Below are 13895 nucleotides of genomic sequence, written 5' to 3' on the forward strand. Positions count from 1 at the left end.
TGTAGTAGATTTGTAGTTTACATTTCAAAAGGGGACTATAATAAAGGGTGTGATTGAGAGGGATGGCAGCCACCCTTCTACAGTGATTCTCACACCTAATAACAGCTGTTACTCTGCTTCCTGGGGGAAATTTCATTAGGCTCTTTGAGTGGACGTGCCTTTTCGACTCTGCAAAATAAAGAGAAATCAAGAATCCTCCTGTATCAATAAGAGAAAGAGTATCTTGACTCTCCAGCTTCTTGTTTCAATATAATGCTTCAAATGCTGTCAAATAGCCATTAGGTTGCCAAACTGGTAGTTGACCATGAGCCAGATACAGTTCTAGTTTAAGTTTAATATATCTGAAGCTCCTTTTACTACATCTCTGGAAAAGAGGCTCTAACTTTCATTTTAGTTTTCCTTTTCAATAAAATGAAATACAAATTTGGTTGTATATATGGAAAGAGAGTAACTCTATTCTTCATTAAGTGTTTCAGTATTTTCACAAGTAATGTGCTCACTCCTATATTCAATGAATCTTCATTAATAAGACACTGCTCGTGCCTTCTAGAAGACTAGAGTTCAACGGAGGAAAGAGTCCAGTCCTTAAGTCATGAATAGTTTCAATGAGAAGAAGCCAGAAGAGGGGAAGCAATGAAGATGCAGACCAGCCCGGGAGAAGAGGAGGAGACAACGTGAAGCAGAGCATAGGTGGAAACATTAGCCTATGAAAAGAGAACATCAACTCCTCAAGAATAATAGCCAGAGGAGACAAAAGATTGCATACAAAGGCAGTTTGAGGACAAGAAAATTCAGGCAATTTGTGTCTAGTGGCTTCTATTATTTTTTTTTATGGGATTTTCTTCTGAAAATCAAGAAGAAAGGCTCAAATAAGCGGAGAAATTTAGAACAAAATTATGTCTTTCGCAGGGCTCTTACCCTATCCCAAACACAAAGATGTCTATACCCAAACGTGAGATACCAGAATTAGTAGCGCTGGGAAGTCAATTCTGAGTGCACAGAGGAAAGGGCCAGGTCAATGTAACACAGTCCAGGTAAGAAGCTCACTGATGGAGGATTTGATTGGACATAAGGAGAAACTTGAAAATATTGAGACGTACAGAGGAGTTAGCACAATAGATCTGTTGCTTCAGTTAGACATTTGATAGATCTCTTACAACACAAATAAGTGGTCAAGATCCCTCTACTCAAAGGCAAGTATTTCATGATTTTTACTGACAGAAGAATAAGGTGGTATTCCTTAAGCTTGGCTGTATATTGCTATCACCTAGTGTGGTACTAATCTACTGCTATATAACAAATTATCACAAAACTTAGTAGCTTAAAACAACAAACATTTATTATCCCATACAGTTTCTGTGGATCAGGAGTAGCTTAGTTCAGGTTTCTGGCTCAGGAATTCTTATGAGTTGCTGCGGCCTGGGCTGCAGACATTTGAATGGGACTTCCAAGATGATGGTCTTCCATGGCTATTGGCAGAAGGCCGTATTAGACAGGCTTCCCCAAAGAGGATCCAATAGGATACAAACATATATAAAATGAGGAATTTGCTTACATGATTACAGAGGCTGCAAGGTCCCAAGATCTGTAGTTAGCAAGCTGGAGACCCAGGAGAGCCAATGTTGTATTTCCAGTCCAAGTTCAAAAGCTTAAGAACCAGGAGAGCTGATGGTGTCAGTTCCAGTCCAAAAGCCAGCAGGCTTGACACGCAAGAATACATATTTCAGTTCAAGTCCAAAGGCAGGAAAAGACTGATGTCCCAGTTCAAGCACTCAGGCAAAAGGGGCTCCCTCTCACTTAGTCTTTTTGTTCTATTCAGGTCTTCAATGGATTGGATGAGGGCCACCAACATTAGGAATGCCAATCTGCTTTACTCAACCTACCTATTCAAATGTCGACCTTCTCCAGAAACACCCTCACAGACACACCCAGAATAATATTTATCCACATGTCAGGGAACCCTGTGCCTCAGTCAAGTTGAACCTGTAGGGCCCAAGGGCAGGCTGCTCCAAAATTATTATTTTATGATTATTTTAAGGAAAAACTACTTAAGAGATAGCCTGTACAAGAAGGACACTCAGACCCTCCTTTGTCCCCCTGAAAGCAAGAAATAAATCTCCCATGTGAAAGGTACCCTCCTTGTCTCAGGAGGTAAAGAGACATCCTTATCATTAGAGATAGGAAATTCAGAGCCGAGAAAGCTGTATAAACAACGTTTATTACTTTTTTACTAATTTACAACCCTAGCCCAAATTCTGTTTAGAATCCCTTACTAATCAAAGATCCCAAAGTTAACTTTTCTTTGTCCTGTCAGTTCCTCCCAGATTTTTTGTCTCTTTGCCTAAAAAGTATAAAACCTGCCTGCCTTGGTCACGTCTTTAGGTCTCAATTTAATTATTGAGCCTCTGTGCACATGTAATAAAACTTGGGTTTTTTTCTCCTGTTAGTCTGTCTCATGTCAATTTAATTTAGTCCAGCTGGAAGACCTTGAAGGGTGGAATAAGAATTTTTCCTTCCCTTCAACACATAAAATAAACCATTGCAAAGGCCTCAGTTCCTTGCTGACCATTGGTAGGAGGCCTCACAGTTACTTACAACCTGGGACTCTCTAGAGCTGTTTGAATGTCGTCATGACCATGGTAGCCTACTTCCCCCAAAGCATGTGGCTCAAAGGAAAAAGCCAGGAGAAAGCCTCAAATCATTTTATGACCTAGTTTTAGAAGTCACACATAGTTGCTACCACAATATGCTCTTGTGAGAAACAAGTTACTAAGTCCAGCCCACTCTCAATTAGGAAGGAATTAACTTTCACCTGTTGAAGAAAGGCGTATCAAAGAATTTACAGGTATATTTTTAAACCACCACATCTGGAGAATTTTAAAAAATACTAACACCTGGCTACCACACCTTGACCTTCTGATGTAATGGGTCTGGAATTTTTAAAAGCTATCGAAGTGATTCTAGTAGGTAGCCAAGTGTTCCTTCTATCATCTGGATTCATTCTTGTGTCTCTTGACACTGTATGCCCTTAGGAAGAAAGCACATAGCACTGCAATTTGTGTTTTGCCAGCCCTAATGTTGCACCATATCAAGCAAGTAGGTGTGAAAACTGCATGTGATTTAAAAAACTCAATTTCATTAAAGAAATTTTAAAAATTCAAAATACTTTTCTTAATGCAACAAAGCAATATGTTTTACATAGAGGCATGATATTCACAAGAAGAGCATTCAATAACTAGCATTTTCAAACCATATGTATTACAAAGCAAGGCTATAAAACAAATACAAGGGACTTCATACTTTGAAGCCTAAAACTCACAAATTAAAGCATAAGTAAGCAATACCTTATCTTATAAAAGATTAGATAGTTATTGATAATTCATGACAGAATTTAACCAAGTCTGACTTTAGGGGTGTGATGGTTAGTTTTATTTATCAACTTGGCTAGGCTAGAGTAACTAGTAATTTAATCAAACACTAATTTACATGTTTTTGTGAAGGTATTTTGTAGGTGTGATTAACATGCACAATCAGTTGATCTTTCTATAAAGTGGCAAAGAACTCGGTTGAATTGTATCCTAGAGTTTTATGGCAAATAGAACCTAAAAGTGATGAACTTGGACATGTGCCTGAGGAGATCTCCAAGCAAAGGATGGAAGGTGTGGCCTGATTTCTCCTTGCTGCTTGTAATAAAATGCTAAAGGAAAGGGACAGATTGAGAAAGAATTGTCAAACAAAAAGGGACCAGCACTTGATGATCTGAAAAATTCTTCACCTATCCAGACAGCAAAAGATGACAAAATGTGCTCTGGAGAGAACACCAAAGGTGTGGCTGGATAATAGTTTGTTGAAGATATTGGACACCTGATTTATGGATCCAATCAACCATCTTGTCAGAAGCCAGGAATAAAGATGCAGTCATCCAGGAAGGATCTGTGGAGGACCCTCATGCCCAATGGCTAGGACTCCCGTGAATTTCACCAGAAAACTGACAAATTATTGAGAATTTTATTCCAGCAAAAACACTATGAGCCCGAACTAAGAGGGACAGAGATACAAAGAGAAAATTCCATGTGAAGATGGAGGAGACAGAGATTGGAGTGATGCATCTATAAGCCAAGGAAAGCCATTGATTGCCATCAAACCATCAGAAGTTAGGGAGAGGCAAGGAAAGATCCTCCCCTAGGGCCTTCAGGGAACATGGTCTTGCTTTCAGACTTTTAACCTCTGGAACCATGAGAGAATAAATTCCTATTGTTGTAAGTCACCCGGTTTGTCAAACTTTGTTACAACAGCCCTAGGAAGCAAATACAGGAAGTACTAGAAATACGTACTGACAAGCTGAAATCTCCTTTTACATTGAAACTACATATATTCTGTGCCTGCTGAGGGAACAAAAGATAAATGTTCTAATTTTTTAAAAAAATTAGATTTCATTAACTCAATAATTAATTTCACTTAAAATTTACCATAAGATATATTTGAAAGTTATGTTACTTGTCATTTTGGCCTGTTTGCATCTGACTTGATCTCTAATTTCATCTTCCCTTCTCCCATGGTTACAAAAATACCTAATAGGGGCGCCTGGGTGGCAGAGCGGTTAAGCGTCTGCCTTCGGCTCAGGGCGTGATCCCGGCGTTACGGGATCGAGCCCCACATCGGGCTCCTGCTATGAGCCCTGCTTCTTCCTCTCCCACTCCCCCTGCTTGTGTTCCCTCTCTCGCTGGCTGTCTCTATATCTGTCGAATAAATAAAATCTTTAAAAAAAAACAACCAAATAATATTTTTGCATGTGAAATCCAACAACAGTGTTCTCTCGACAAACATCACTGCTCATTAGTAAGGGATTTCAATTCTGCACGGATTTTGTTTACATGCTCAGCCGCGAATTACCAGTCGGTGTGATATGCACGGTGAACAACCAAAGCAGTGGAACTAACTGAAGGAGAAGCACTACGCTGGAGTGACTAACCCCCGGTGTGGCTGCTGGAAGTATTCTCCAACGATGGGGCCATAGCACAGGCTTGCAAATGCCTAAAAACAAAGACACTGGGTCTGAATAGTCATCCGCCACTCCAGTCTCTGAGTTCATGTGCTGTTAATCAGGCAACTTCATTCGGCTCTTGGAAGAGTCAGCATTGAGCTGCCTGTCATGCTTTTTTCAGTTCTTTAAAACACAAGGAATTCTCTTCAGCAGCTTGATATTGATCCCACCAAGCATGCATGGCTCCCTCTTAACAGTTGTTTCCTGGTAGGGCCAAGAATAACTATAACCAAAATTGTTTAAAAAACAAAATAGAATGGGGGCGCCTGGGTGGCTCAGTCATTAAGCGTCTGCCTTCGGCTCAGGTCATGATCACAGGGTTCTGGGATCGAGCCCCGCATCGGGCTCCCTGCTCAGCGGGAAGCCTGCTTCTTCCTCTCCCACTCCCCCTGCTTGTGTTCCCTCTCTCGCTGTGTCTCTCTCTGTCCAATAAATAAATAAAATCTTTTTTAAAAAAATAGAATGGGATAGACTAATCCAAATAGAAAATATCAGAATGCCTGCTATGTCATAAAGGTAACTACTTCATAAAACTTTTTTCTCTCTTGTTTTTTCACACATTTGTGTATGTGTGTAAGGGGCCAGTGGTCATTTTTAGACTACAAGGGATTTAGAAATCATGATTATACTCTAGAGCTATGTTTTTCAAACTTTCAGAAACATGACCCCCAGAAGGATATACAGTTTCGTTATGATCCAATACACATAAACACATAGTGGACTTTCCCCATCAGAGGACAAGAGGAAGAACACTCCAGGCAGAGAGAACAGAATATGCAGGGTACATGAAACAAATGGCAACTCCATGGGACTTGGGTGTGTTACAGGATCATCACAGGGCATCATATGACACGGCTGAAACATTGGGTCACCCAGCAGAATGGCGGATTGGAGTAATAAAGGAAGGCCCTGAGCAGGCCATAGAGAGAAAACCTGGGAGATCATGCTAAAGAGCTCAGACATCATCCTGGAGTTATGGGAAATCACTGAGGGGTCTTAAGCTGTAATAAAGCAATCAGATTTGCAACACAGAAGGGCCATTCTATAAGGAGGACAAGGCCAATTGCAGTAAAGCTCAATAGAACACTATTACTATAGACCATGTAAGACGTGGTGGGGACCTTCATTCAAGTGGTAAGAAAGCAGACAAGAGAATGGAAGTAAGGGGGCGCCTGGGTGGCGCAGTCGTTGAGCGTCTGCCTTCGGCTCAGGGTGTGATCCCAACGGTCTGGGATGGAGCCCCACGTCAGGCTCCTCTGCTGAGAGCCTGCTTCTTCCTCTCCCACTCCCCCTGCTTGTGCTCCCTCTCTCCCTGGCTGTCTCTCTGTCAAATAAATAAATAAAATCTTTAAAAAAAGAGAGAGAATGGAAGTAAGATATTGTAGAGATAGAGCCAAGAGAATCTGGAGACTGGTGAAGAAGCAGGAAATGTCTTAGATAACTCCCATCCTTCTCAGTTGGGTGTCCAGGTAGATGGCAGTACTCTCTATCAGGACAGGAATGTGCCAGGAGAGCAACACTGTGGGCAGAGACAGTAAGTTCGGTTTGGGCCAAATTGAATGAATGTGCCTGGGGACGCCCAGGTGAATGAGGATGTTAGATAATTGGATTTGGTACCTTCTTTCTTTTGTTTTCTAAGCTGAAGTGCAATCAAAAGCAACCCAAGAAATATACAGGCCCTGGGGCGCCTGGGTGGCTCAGTCGGTTAAGTGTCTGCCTTCGGCTCAGGTCATGATCCCGGGGTCCTGGGATTGAGCCCCACATCATTGAACCTGCTTCTCCCTCTCCCTCTGTCCCTCCCCCACTCCCACTCATGCTCTCTCTCTTGTTCTCTCTCTGAAATAAATAAATAAAATCTTAAAAAAAAAAGAAACAACAGGCCTTCAGTCAATCAACCCTCCCCTTTAAAGTCACCAGGCAACAGTTTCTACTGTAGGCCTTAGAGATATATTTCAGAAAGAAAGGATTCAGTACACACCAAATACAAGAAATTCTGGAAAAATTGGGACACCAGTGCTGGTACTTTCAGATCTAGGTACTGCTGAGTCTTGAATAAATTTTTTTCATGTCAGTATATGACAACTAAGCTCCATTTTGAAAGCCAAGATGTTTGCATTGGTAGAAAAGAGTCAGTTGGGCCACGCTGTGGTCCTGACCTCACAAATTTGTCTCTGGACTCCAAGAAACCTACTGTTTTGTATACACCAAAAGGATTTTGTATACACCAACAATTCAGGCTCAAGCTCCCCTAAAGGGAGAGACTTTTATTCCTAAGGACAAGATGTGCAGATCACCCAGAGATTTTGAGACCTGTCAACTAACCATAGGCACCTATGGGGTGTTAGGGCAAAGCACAGATGGTACTTGGATTTCAGCAATGAACTTGGTGCTGGCATATGTTAGTGCAGAACAAAACTTCAGTTTAATCGATTGTCTTAAAGACCTCGGAAATTCCTTTAGCCACTCAAAATTTTAAAATGATCACCATGTGTTTCTTCACCAAAAAAGAAATTACATTCTGAAATGACTTTTTAAGTTAAATTACCTAATAATAATTCTTTGGGTGTGTGTACATGGCACAGGAGTGGGGGGTGGCAAAGGAGTGTGAAGGAGGAGAAGAAGCTCCTGCCAAGATTTCTGGGGGATGGACGGTGGTGGGGAACATCACAGAGACATCAGCAAAATTAAAATAAGAAAAATTAAACTGTAAGAAGTGAAAATTTAGCATGTTTCTGGCTTCAAATACCATGCTTGTTTTTCACCCACAGCATGTAGAGACAACAAAGTTATAATTCTACCAATGTGGGTAAGCTTTTATCCTTTTTCTAAGTGTATTACTCACCTCCATCCCTTTGCAGATTATTAAAGAGCTACCTGCCTCTGCCAATTTTAACAGGGTGCTTTGAAGAAAGTAGAGCAAACTTAAAATGCCAGGGCCTGCTTCTTGGTTCCACCCCATTTAACAGAGCTAAGAAATCAAAGGCAGCAGTTTGGCAAAACGCTAGACTTGTTTCCCTAATCTAGCCGCAGTCCTGACTTTCTAGTGGCTTTTGTATGTCCCTCTGGGCACTCAAACCTCACGTTTCCATTGTATTTATCGCCACCTCCTTCTCACCTTCTCACCCTACTAGCCGTGACTTCGCCCCTTGGTCTCCGAGCCCAGGCTTCCTGGATTCTCCTCATCCTGCAAAAAGTAGATGTGTGAGTGGGGGCATGATGTGACTGGGTGATAGGCATTAGGGAGAGTGCTTACTGAATGTTGTATGCAACTGATGTCACTGAATTCTACCTCTGAAACTAATGATATAGTATATGTTAATTAAATTGAATTTAAATTAAAAAAACTTTAAAAAGCAGATGTCTGAGTCTTATTCATGGGCCACATGATTCACTCTGAAACACCAATCCTTCATCTCTTGATTTATGTTTGTGCTTTAGCAATCTCATGACCCTCAAGAACATTTATTTTTAATGTTTTTTTATTACATTATGTTAGTCACCATACAGTACATCCCTGGTTTCTGATGCAAAGTTCCATGATTCATTAGTTGCGTATAACACCCAGTGCACCATGCAATACGTGCCCTCCTTACTACCCATCACCGGTCTATCCCATTCCCCCACCCCCCTCCCCTCTGAAGCCCCTCAAGAACATTTAAAACCAAGTATGATAAATCTGTAGGGCCGGCGTCTGTGAGTCTACAGCTGCCTACTCAGCGTCTGCAGGATGGTACCTCAAACTAACCACGGGCATAACCGAATCCCTGATTTTCTCCACCCTCACCTCAAAGTGCTCCTCCTTCCTCGTTCCCTTATGTCGGGGGGCATACCATCATCCCCCAAACTGCTCAACCCAGGTCCTACTGGCTGATCTGTCCATCCAGCTGTCAAACCACTTTAACCCCACTTTCTTAATAGCTTCAGATCCATTTCACCCCACTACCCTTGTCCTGCCTCAGCCTAGGCATTTTATGTCTCCTTTTGGAGTAAAAGTCTTATAATGGTTCTCTCTGATTCCACACTGACTATGGCCCTCTGACTGAAGCCAGAGTGATTGTTCTAGCTTTCAGCATGATGTTCTGCTCCTTTATATCTTTCGAGAATATCCTTCTGCCCACATGGTATTTCCCAAGAGCCTCCATTACATGGCCCATTCTGAACACTCCGATCCCATCAGCTACAATTCAACAACTTAGCTGTGCTCTCACCTGCTACTATTGCCCACAAAGTTGTCTACTCCTTCTTAGGCTTCTCGAATGCCTTGATACTTTATGTTGCTCGTTCCTCATTAAGAAATTAGGAACTCTCATTCTTAACAATGTAACAGATTAAAGAAAATGCTAATCTGAAAGCATATGTTTCTGAAGGGTGTCTACCCAGAGTAGATGGCCTTTGTTTGGCAGAATATCTGGCTGAAGTTTATAAAATGAAAAAGCAGGACCAGGGTTGAGTTAAAGATTGGGAAAGTCAAACTGTGGTATATGCTAGAGTAAGGGCAATTACAGGTTTCAAAGGAGAACTGGATAGAGAGTGAGTGAGGGCCCTGAGAAATGAGGGAAGGGGACATGTCAGGAGGGTATAATAATGAAAGAAAGCCCAGTACTGGGGGGACATGCTGGGGCCAGAGAAGAAAGACACCCACTGAGCGATTCCCAGTGATGAGGGTTGGCCAAGGGATTCTTGAGAACTGAAGCGCCTATGATTCCATTTTATAGGGCGAGTCTTGACTATTCTGAGTTGTGATACTCCTCTATTCCCCCTAAACCCTCCAAAAAAATCTGTCCCAGTAGCGCTCTGTGTTGGTGCAGAACAGTACTTCAAGCCAGAGGTGAGGCAGCCATGGAGACAGCACAGGTGGTATGGAGAGAAGAAAGCAGCTGCCAGGGTTCAGGGGGTGACAGGGAAAGAGGCCATGGCAAGGACTGACGACAAGAAAGTCAGATGCAGAGCACTGCCCAGACCGCTTGATCAGCACGTTAGATTTACTACCACCTGAGGCATTGTGTCTCAGGACGGTTTATTTGACATTGAAGGGAAAAGAGACACAACTCCGTAAGGCAGAAGGACTGGGGGATTTCCAAGTAGTTGACCCTGGGGTTACACTTATAGCTCATACAACAAAGTTATCAGATTGCAGTGAATAAATACTCTTGGGTAGATAAAAAGTGCAATAATAACTATGTTAGGTATAAGTTAAAATTAATACACTTATGGAAGGGGGTCAGTAAAAGTCACATTGGACTGTAGAGATAAAGTAATGTTACAGACGTCCTGATGCTAACTTTAATAGAAAAGACTGGCCTTTCATCTCCGGATCCTTAACTTATAAAAACAGGTGCACTATTTCCAAAAGGTCAGAGAAATAATGACATGGTTTTGACTCAAATTACAGTGAAAGAAAGAGTAAAGTGATTGGAAGAGAAGAGGGAGAAGTTGATTGCCACTGTACTAGAATTTTCACAATTTTAATCTAGAAATTCAGGAAACTAAATAAAAGCTACCTTATATCTTACATAATAGAATTTATATAATAAGCAGGTAAAAGTCTTCAAGCTTGGGATGTCACAAATCAGAACATATTCTAATGCCAAAAGAAATCATTTCAGACATAAGGTGTATTTCCAAAGCCTAAAAAAATATTCCTTCACATACCCACCCAACAACTATATGTGAGAAATCTGTGCTTAACTGCAGAGTCACTGAAGTTTTATAGAGACTAACATCTCTCTAGGACCTCAATGTGAATCAGAATTTGACAAAGTAGTGGGAATGAATATGTATGTGAAATATTAATATATCCTGATTCCCAAGGCAAAAGTAACAACCCAGAAATTTTGGGGTTCAAGAATTCCAGAGTACTTGCTAATTAACTTGGATATATTAGAATAAGTTAGAACATGCTAAAGTAATAATTCCAAAATTCTCACTCCTATAACACAGCAAAAGATTATTTCTTACTCAAAGTCTTTAGAAGATCTAGGAGACTGGGCAGGATTGCTGTTCCTCACGTGTTGGCACAATTTTCCACATTGCTTAGATTTTATGGTTTCTCCATCCCAAAATATACTCCCACGATTGCTGTGGCCTAGGAAGAGAACATGGAAAATCATAAACTGGCTTCCATCCATAACTCACATTTTAGTCACATGACTACATCTAACTTTAAGAGGGCATGTGCCACAACCAAAAAAAGGAGGATCAGAAATCTTGGTGGCAAATATTAGTAATGTCCGCTACAGATATAGAGCGGATCTTCAGATTTTACTTGTATTCCTATAGGAAAGATAAAATGAAGTGTCTCCCGGTATTTCTAAGCACAAGAAGCTTTTTCCCACCTTCCTCCCACTTGTTTCCTACTTCGGTATGGTGTGACCCCCCCCACCAAAAAAGGAATAAAAAACAGACTTTAAATACATTATTTATTTTAATCCAATGTACACAACCAGTGAAGGACTAAGAGTTCTCTTTTATCTATTGTAGGGTTACTTAAACTTGGCATTATTAACGTTTTGGGCCAGATCCTTCTTTGGGGCTGTGCTTAGAATATTTAGCAGCATCTCTGGTCTCCACCCACTAGATGCCAACAGCAACCCTCCCACTATGGTTATCACAACCAAAAATGTCTCCAGATACTGTTAAATATCCCTGGGGGGTAAAATTGAGAACTGGTTGAAAAGGGCTTTTCTTTTTGCTTCCTTTGACAACTAGGAAGAGTTCAGATCCTTTAACACATGCATATTTGTGTTAAAATAACCCAGTATTGAGGATGGGTAGTAATAGAACAAAGAGAATACACTTTCTCCCAGACCTACCACTGAGACTTTGGGCAAGTCTCTGAATCTCTTCTTTATCCTGTCTATAAAATGGGGAGAATAATGCTACCTGGCTCACAAGCTTATTGCAAGCATTAAATGAGATAATAAAAAACTCCTACTTTTCTGTTTTAGGAAATTACTTCTGTATAAACCCAGTTCCTATATAAACACGGAATATATTTCTGCACTTTCTGTCCTGTGTTACTTGTCTCTCTGCATATTCCTGGAAGAATTCTTCACTGTGTTGATTAACCACTGTTACTATCAAGCTCTGTATTACCTACAGGTGACTTGTCTGGGCGACGCAGCCATCAGAAAGGGGGCTGGAAAATGAGAAGTGAAGAAAACAGCCTGCAGAAGCCCTGCACCAATGTTCAGATACTTTTCTCACTGGGAAGTCCCCAAGTGAGTTAAGATAGTTCATAGACTATTCATTCTTTAGCCCCTGCACCATCTGATGCCTCACACATAGGTATAGGCACCCAATGCATGGTTGCTGAGGGACTAAATGACCAATTTCAGACATAAGTCAAACGAGCTTACCATTACTGGGTTTCCCAAAATCACCTTAGGTTAGAAGTCCCAAATTAGGTGGAATGAAGAGAGGGAAGGTATTAACACAGGCAGAACTGGCATCAGCAATAAGTGACAGGTGACAGTCTGACATTAAAAGAGGAAATTAAATGGCAGACAGTAATTAAAAAATAAAAACCACATGCTCTGGAGAGTAAGCAGCCATATATATCACAATAACCCCTTAGCTGCATTACACTGTCAGTGCATAATAATTGACATCCCTAATAATGACTCTGACATTTTAAAAAATGCTAATATCTGTTCAGCATGTTCTATTTTTAAAAATTCAGACTACTGTGTATGGATTTGAGAAAGATTTCCAGCACAGACTTATAAACTATGTAATTTGCAATATATCTTAGAGATGAGTTAATTTGTTGTCTAGGTGAAGAAAGTCAGTCACAGAAAGGTAAAGTACACTTCTCCAAGGCCATGTGCCCACAGAAGCAGAACTAGAACTAAAGTTTTACTTTGCTGACTTGATGGCAAGCTCTGTTTCCATTAAGGCACGTCTTCGAAAATATAAATATATTTCTTTAACTAATTAAAATTGCCAAATTTAGTATTTGGCAACTCAATAAGGGTGTACTTCAACTATATGGAATTTTCCTGCATGAGTTATTAATCAACTGGTCCTTACTGAGCCTCTGTGTTGCTAAAAAAAATAGTTTAGATCTGGTAGGTGTGTCAAAGAAGAGAGAAAGCATGATGCCTGACTCAAGTGACTGAACTTTCTAGAAGGGAAGGGACAATTTACATGTAAGAAACCAGAGTGATGTAAAGCAGTGTGAGCTGTGCCAATGAGTCTGAGGATGTGGAAACCAACTCTAGGTGCTCTGGGAATTGAGAGATAAGAAACACCCACCCACGGCAAATGGTCAAGGATGGCACAGGGGTAAGGTGGGACAGGTCAACCACGTTGGACCCAGAGGATAATATAGACTTTGGAAAAGAAAACAAAGATGTCCCAGATGCAAAGAAGAAGATTAGAAAACTCTTGAAGGGGATGGAAGCCTGCATCACATTTTCTAAACCATTCATTTGAACAGGTTATCTCACTAGTGTGAGTTATTTATGAAGATAGGGGAGAGGATGGTTACAGGAAATATTAAAAATTTAGCCTGGGAGGAGGTTAAGATGGCGGAGGAGTAGGGGACACCTTTTTCAGCCGGTCCCCTGAGTTGAGCTGGATAGGTACCAGACCAGGGAATATCCACGGAATCAGCCTGAGACGCAGGAAGATACATCTGGATCTCTACAAATGAACATCTCCAGCGCTGAGTATCGAGGTACGAAGCGGGGAGCCGTGAAACCGCGCACAGATATCGGAAGCTAAACAGAAGGGGGAGGGAGCCGCCGTGTCAGGGCGCCGGGAAGCGGTAGCCACCTGCAAGGGGGAGTGGACAGACCGCGGACCCGCACGCTTGAGACAGCAGGCTGAGAAGGGAGCTCCGGGAGCG

General features: G+C 41.4%; 1 protein-coding gene across 2 annotated transcripts in view; it reads right to left on the bottom strand.

Annotated features, from left to right (window-relative positions):
* Positions 1 to 4757: 4757 nt before the first annotated feature.
* FANCB (FA complementation group B) overlaps positions 4758 to 13895 on the bottom strand; it is a 71234-nt gene continuing 62096 nt past the window's right edge. The window contains exons 11-13 of one of the 2 annotated variants that reach the window (XM_034648834.1): positions 11003 to 11129; positions 8160 to 8228; positions 4758 to 5034 (exon numbers count right to left, since the gene is read on the bottom strand). In XM_034648834.1, coding sequence (XP_034504725.1) covers positions 4968 to 5034; positions 8160 to 8228; positions 11003 to 11129 — 263 coding nt within the window. In that variant the 3' untranslated portion in view covers positions 4758 to 4967. Of the gene's footprint in view, positions 5035 to 8159; positions 8229 to 11002; positions 11130 to 13895 lie in introns of those variants that run through there. The other variant, XR_004622285.1, reaches the window with a different exon arrangement.

The sequence above is a fragment of the Ailuropoda melanoleuca genome, chromosome X (genome assembly GCF_002007445.2).
Source record: "Ailuropoda melanoleuca isolate Jingjing chromosome X, ASM200744v2, whole genome shotgun sequence".
Classification (NCBI taxonomy): Eukaryota; Metazoa; Chordata; class Mammalia; order Carnivora; family Ursidae; genus Ailuropoda; species Ailuropoda melanoleuca.